Source organism: Gobio gobio, assembly GCF_949357685.1.
Source record: "Gobio gobio genome assembly, chromosome: 25".
Taxonomy (NCBI): Eukaryota; Metazoa; Chordata; class Actinopteri; order Cypriniformes; family Gobionidae; genus Gobio; species Gobio gobio.
In genome coordinates this window covers 27,677,630-27,684,605 of record NC_137121.1, presented here as the reverse complement: position 1 = coordinate 27,684,605, position 6,976 = coordinate 27,677,630, and the positions used below count along the sequence as shown (strand labels likewise).

At 37.9% G+C, this 6,976-nt stretch overlaps 1 protein-coding gene across 1 annotated transcript; it reads right to left on the bottom strand.

Annotated features, from left to right (window-relative positions):
• Positions 1–3,153: 3,153 nt before the first annotated feature.
• LOC307122345 (uncharacterized protein) lies at positions 3,154–6,796 on the bottom strand. Its single transcript, XM_079810428.1, has 8 exons — positions 6,671–6,796; positions 6,037–6,110; positions 5,890–5,959; positions 5,527–5,735; positions 4,616–4,770; positions 4,078–4,505; positions 3,784–3,989; positions 3,154–3,691 (listed from the first exon to the last, which is right to left on the bottom strand). The coding sequence occupies exons 2-8, from the start codon at positions 6,082–6,084 to the stop codon at positions 3,509–3,511; spliced, it is 1,299 nt and encodes a 432-aa protein (XP_079666554.1). The 5' UTR covers positions 6,085–6,110; positions 6,671–6,796; the 3' UTR covers positions 3,154–3,508.
• Between the last annotated feature and the right edge of the window lie 180 nt (positions 6,797–6,976).

Below are 6,976 nucleotides of genomic sequence, written 5' to 3'. Positions count from 1 at the left end.
TTGGATTAGCCTGGACTTTTGTAATATAACTCTGATTTTATTCGTCTGAAAGAAGAATGTCATATACACCTAGGATGACTTGAGGGTGAGTAAATTATGGGCTAATTTTTATTTTTGGGTGAACTATCCCTTGAATTCCTCACGAAGAGTTAAGTTCAATTCAATACACAATTATTTGTAGAACTTTTCACGACATATTCAAAGCAGCTTTACAAAAAAAAATGCATGTGTCTGTTGGGAAGATTATAGTTTAGGAAAAAAAAATAGGTTACAGAATACATTAACCCTATTTAAAAATGTAATAAGTAGTCTAACTATTTCAATTACTTTATTAAAGTAATGTAACTGATTACATTTGATTCCTTATTAAAATTTCTAACGAATGTTTTCAAATGAAATTATTTTCAAACAAACAGAGATATACATTTAAAAACACACAAATCTAGATTATTATTGTAACGATCCACAATCGTAGTCAAAAACAGGCAAGAGGTCATAACAGGTAAGCAGTCCAAACAGGCAAACAAGACAGGCAAAAGGGTAATCCACAGAACAGGCAAGTAATCCAAAACCAGCGACAAGAAACCAGGGAATTCAGTTATACTAGACAATACTTAGCAATGAATGACAGCGTGAGCATGGTTTAAATAGGCTGAGGTAATGAGGTAAATGAGACACAGGTGTAAACAATGAGTGCTGATGAGTCCGGGCAAAGGATTATGGGTAATGTAGTCTATGATAGAATGACAGTCCGGGTTGAAGTGCCCTCTGGTGGTGATCACGGGCACTCACACTGGTGAATTGTGACAATTATACTGTAGTAAAACATGTTTTTCTTATTATTGATATTAAAAAATAAATAAATAAATAAATAAATAAAAAAAAAACTATTTTTACCACTATGTGTGTAGGAAGGGAAAAAATTATACCATATAAGACCTAATATTGATTTCTCACAAACAGAAGCAAGAATAAAATCTAGTTCCATACTTACTGGCAACCCAAACAGACAGTGTAATTACATGCATGGGTTTTTTTTTTTAAATAGTTATATTCCACCTAAAATATTGTTTAGACTCAGTAACCAATAATTGTGTAGTTAAAGGTGTGTGTAGTATTGACAGAAATGCAATGTAATAAACATAACTATGTTTTCAGTGGTGTACAACGAACATAATGAACCGATATGTTTTTATTACCTTAGAACAGGGGTGTCCAAACTCGGTCCTGGAGGGCTGCTGTCCTTCAGAGTTTAGCTCCAGCTTGCCTCAACACACCTGCTGGAAGTTTCTAGTAGCCCTCCATAGATATCCATAATAAAGGCTAGATGTCTTACGCCGTAGTCTCTAACATCATCACCTGCGGCCATCTTGTCACAGGCAGGGCTCTGTGGTACCTGATGCAAGGCGAGTGATCTCACTGAAATCTTGATGGATTTACAATTGGTTTGGTTTCATACAAACATTATTAACGTGGCTATAATTATGGATGCTTGAACAAATTATGAATACATTTTTCATAAGTATGCAGTGTCATAACTACATCTCTGACGTTTATAACAAACCAAACAGTTTGAAAATCGGTAGAAAATTGAGCAAGTTATGGTTATTTAAAAAGGGCAAGCACCATGAAAACAATGCTACGAGTGAGCGAGCTGCCTGTGACAAGATGGCCGCCAGGTGTGGACGTCGACCTCCATTGGCCAGCAGCGCGGATGAGACATCTAGCCTTTATTATGTATATCTATGGTAGCCTATGCCTAGTAAGACCTTGATTAGCTGGATCAGGTGTGTTTAATTGGGGTTGGAGCTTAACTCTGCAGGACAGTGGCCCTCCAGGAGCAGGATTGGACACCCCTGCCTTAGAATGAGCCATTTCTATCTACATACACCACTGGTCCCCTTACAGTGACGTCTACATTTTGGGCCGCCATGTTTCTACAGTAGCCCTAAACGGACAAACTTCTCTACAGAGCGCTAGCTAGGCCTACTCTCTGCTGTCTTTGGCCCTGTCCCAAATGGCACACTTCATGTGCACTTTCGGTCTTGTGGACTTACAATGGCCGCTGCGTGCGCATGTCTGTCAAGTACACGAGACCGCAGGGTGTCCCATTTGTCATTTTACGTCAAGGAAGGGTGCTCGCGAGCGCCCCCTTTGAGGTCGATATGCGCCCTCGATGCGCACTTCTGCCGAGCCCGCACTGGTCATCGGCCCTCTCTATGTGCTTCGAAAGGGAGGGGTGAGTGGTGAGCGGTTGCAATTCACAACCTCACCACTAGATGCCATTAAAATGCACCTTTAAATAGCTCTATTTTGCAAGTCAAAATGGGACCAACTAATAGAGACATTTATTCACTAGGTGGCGCTTAAGGTTAACATTCATCATAGGAGATGCTTCCTCAGGTTCAACTTTGAAACCGTCGATGCCAATAGCATTTTAATTTAACATATTTTTGCACTGAACTGAAATGATTTTTACATTTCCAGCACTGGAACTCATTTTTATCACCATGGTGTCAACTCTCAGACAGGTTGTAGCCTAAAGCTTTCAGCAGATTTCTGTGGATTGATGTAATTGCAAACCGAAGCATTGAAAACTTTGTAAGTGTACAAACAGTTTAATAAGAAGATACTTTATAAAGAAAGAACATGACACGTATACAGACAAGGAGCCATCTTGGAAAACAGTCTCGACGAGTCAAGCCACGAACGCTATGCTAAGTGAGCTGGTCGATAGGAATTAATCGCAACTTAGCACAGCGTTCGTGGCTTGACTCGTCGAGACTGTTTTCCACTTACAAAGTTCTCAATGCTTCGGTTTGCATGGAGGGACCCTCAACCCCCTTTAAACGGCTTTTAAATGGCAGGAGGCACATCAAAAACAGGCAAAGCAACAAATTAATATTATTCAACATATCCAAGCAGAAAATATTCAGATGTAACCCCTTTTGTAATCGTTAACATTTTCATAAGTAACTGCAATTTAATTAAAAAAAAATTCACAGTAACTGTAACGGATTACCGTTGTATGTATGTGTGCACAATGTGTGTGTGTGTGTGTGTGTGTGTGTGTGTGTGTGTGTGTGTGTGTGTGTGTGTGTGTGTGTGTGTGTGTGTTTTAACTAGCATCATAAGTAAACCACAAGGAACATATATCCAAGATATTTTTTAATCCCTTTATTTAAAAGCATGTTACACACAAACACACATGAGGAGATTTCAATTATACAATATTAATCATGATTTTGGCTTTCCAATTTGTACATACATTTATCATATAGTATACCACAGCAATTCTATAAATCAAACTACAGACATAGAATAAGGAACAAGGAATTCCACAACATGGAATGACATCTATTAATGTCATACATAAACTTTTTGAGGAAACTTGTAGAAATGACCACAACGCTAGCCAGCGTCACTTTGAACGTAGCTTTGAACTAAAACATTATAAATGTGTAAGTTCTACGTCTATGTACTGTAAAGTAATGGCAGCCATCATTGGCTAATGTCCAGAGATGGCAGTACCCATTTTGGTCAGTTTTGTATGGACAATGTCATACCGCATTTTCCATTCCTCTGGTGTAAGTGAAGATGGGTTGACCTCCAGGAACTTATACGCATCCTTATTCTGCAAGCTAAAGGCCCTCTTTGCCAACAGACAGGATTCACCAAAGGCCTTCCAATTCTGAAAGAATCACAACACAGAAAATGCAATGAAATGAACTGTTAAATAATAAATAAACCTGCAATTGAACATTTACTCAGTGGGTAGGTTACCTCTTGCGCTAAATCAATATGCAGCAGAACAATCTCCTTCAGTTCATTCTCTTCAATGAAGTGTTTATCAGCAAATGTCTCGGATTTGAGAGATTCCAGAAATACTAGCACTGATTTCCAGAACATATTATGCTGAAGCAGAGTTTGTTGAATTTGATAAAGGCACTTTTGGACCTCACTCAGATGGGTAGCATCAGGTATTGAACCTTGAGAAACCATATGAAGCAGATATTAATAATGAGAGATCACTTGGTTTTTGACCAAAGGCAAACAGAGATCTTGAAAGAATCTCACCCTTTTGCGTCTTCATGTTTGCCAACTTCAGCTGAATATCAGTCAGCTTGACTTGGATATTGTTCTCCCGGCTTTTCAAGTTTGACTTCTGAGCAACAAGTTGAGCTTTTTGATTGGGGAGAGCCGGGTTCTTCACAGGTTTAGATTCAAAAATGGATTTCAGAACATGTCCAACAAATGGTACAACGGCAGCCAGGAAACTAAAACCAAACCTTCTACGAGCAGATGTGGTTTGACACCGGTTTATCTTTGCCTCAATTTGTCCGATTTCCTCTAAGGTTTTCCTCAGTTCCATCTGAAGATCTCTCACCACATTCTCTAGAGCCTCTATCTCCTTAGTAGTTTTTAAAACATTTTTTTCTGTCTCAGCCTTTTCAAGAATCACATCACTGGTGCAGGAAGCCACACTGCGGTTGTGTTCCTCATATCTGATGATGAAAGATTTCAAATAAACCGTCAGTTCAATCAGTCAAATGTGTTCTGTATGGGTTCACATATTAAAATGCTTTTGACATGTAACACTTTTCTAAAATTGTACCTGTCTACTATCTCTACCACTCTGTTAACACTTTCTGCGATCCATTGTCTTGCTTTTTCCAAAGACATCGTAGCCTGAATGTTTTCGTTATTTTCAACAGCGAGTTTCAGTAGAGGGAACATCGAGGAAACCATTTGGTTACTTGTGTCCGCACACTAAAAGACAGCAAGAATTTTTACATGTTATGTCCTTGCATGTGCCCCCTTAGAAATTGTGAGCCAACTTACATTAATCATTTTATATTAGATTATTAATTTCCATGTTTATTGTAGGTACAAAATTAATAGTACACCAAAGTTGTCACCTTTTTGTGAATTTCGCTACACGTGGTTGGTAGCCTAGAAATCTAGACGCACCCTAGCGGCAGCAAATCAAATTTTTGGGGAATCGGTGTAAAATGTTTACAATATTAATTTATCAACTCAATCAAAGATTTTTTGCATTTAATGAGATTATCACAGTCAACTGCATCAGATACACCAATAATTTGTAATGTCGTTTATCAAAAATATGCTATAACTATAATTTTCCTTATCTCCACCAGAAGACAGAAATTCTAACAGAGTTGAATAAAAATAACTTTATTTTGCATATCAGACATGTATTAAATATTGTTTGACATGTTGTTTATCCGCTGCTAGCTACTAAATAAATTAGACCAAATGAAAATTAGAGAAACATTTCCAAATGATATCTTTTTCACTTATCCCATCCAAAACCCACGAAAGCCTATGTGACCTTGACATGAAATGTTCTTCTTCAATGGTGCATGAAATGAAAATTAAGTTATTAATTACACTGAAATATATTTCAATGCATTTCAATTCTACTCCTTAAAATTATTCAGAGATTTTTAAAAACTCTTTAGTTTGACTTCAATAAGAGAAAAGCCAGAAGAGCATTGACTTTACCTTCTGCAGAAGAGCCTCAGAGGAGGCAAAAAGAGACTGGGTTTCAACAGCACACCCTTTGAGAACACTCTCTAACTTGGGGAACTTAGCCAAGCAGAGATAAGAGAGATGGTAGAGCAAAGCCGTACGCTCAGCTGATGGAAGAAGCTCCTGGAAGAAGCTGAGTTGATTTTTGTCCATGACTTTTTCAAGCACTTCCTCCATCATTTCTGTAGAATTACAAATGTAATACTTACTACATGATGGTTTTTGCACAGGCTTGTGTCGAACACCACAACATTAAGCATGTAAATAAATACATGAAGACTGAAAGATTTGTATTGCACTTCCTTTGTCAAAAACAATTCATAAACTTTTACTCACCTTCCCTGACGGGCATTCCTCTTCTGCAAGTCATCTTTACTATTCTTAGTCTGTAAAGAAATTGCAGTGCCTGAAAAACAAAAAAAAAACTAAATAAGGCAAGAATCTCTACAACAATGATGGATGGAGCATGTCAGTAAAAGTTACCTGCAATAGGAATGAACCTCTAAGAAATGCAGTTGTTGGTATCAGCATAGGGAATTTATACTCTACGGCGCCTCCTTAAAAAAAGTTTGGAACGAAGACATGTAAAACTTATTGTCAAAGAACAGAGGGAGTAGCCTTTTGGGGATTAGCAGACATCCTTAAAGGGATAGTTCACACAAAATTGAACATTTTGTAGATTTACTAACAATGAACATTTGACCTTTCTATATTTTGGATCTATCTATCTATGAAACAATCTGTGAAAAAGATAATAATTGGGTGTTGTTTAGAAATGTAATAATTAGATTGTTCCTTGCCAATGGTTCCTGTACAGGCCTGTTGGTGACAGTTGATCTATTTCAACAAACCCCAGAATTTCACAATTTCACAAACCTGCCTTGCTTGAAAAAGTCAACAGTGCATAAACAGTCTTAGTAAAAGTGACAAGAATATGTTCACAGGGTTCCCCTCAGGGTTTGGAAAAGTATGGTTCCAGACTATTGTCCCTATTTCATTTTCTAAATATAAAATTAAGAATTTCTAAATAATAAATATATACTAAATCTGAGATTTCAGTCCCTTTATTAAAGGACTTGTTCACCCCAAAATGAAAATGTCCTAATCATTTACTCACCTTAATTCCATCCAAGATATCCATGACTTACTTTCTTCAGTGAAAGATACATTAAGTTCCCTTTCGAAAGGGAACTCGCGCTGCGTCAGCTTTGACGCTACGGGGAACGCCTCCAGAGTGACTGGTGCCTGAAATCACATTGAATCACGTCAATCCTATTGACCGGCGACAGCCTATGATGTCATCAAGGTGCGACCAGGAAGTATATAAGGGAGCCTTGCCAACATGACAGTATCTTTTCGTCTTCAGGGACTGTTTTGTCTGTCTTCACATGAAACGTCTGCAAGAGGATAACAATGAAGTGTG

Coding starts and splice junctions, on each gene's coding strand:
- LOC307122345 (XM_079810428.1), bottom strand. CDS start 6,084: ATGCTGATACCAACAACTGCATTTCTTAGAGGTTCATTCCTATTGCAG. Junction 4,506..4,615: donor GTGGTAGAGATAGTAGACAG/GTACAATTTTAG, acceptor TTTCATCATCAG/ATATGAGGAACACAACCGCA. Junction 3,692..3,783: donor ATATTGATTTAGCGCAAGAG/GTAACCTACCCA, acceptor TGATTCTTTCAG/AATTGGAAGGCCTTTGGTGA.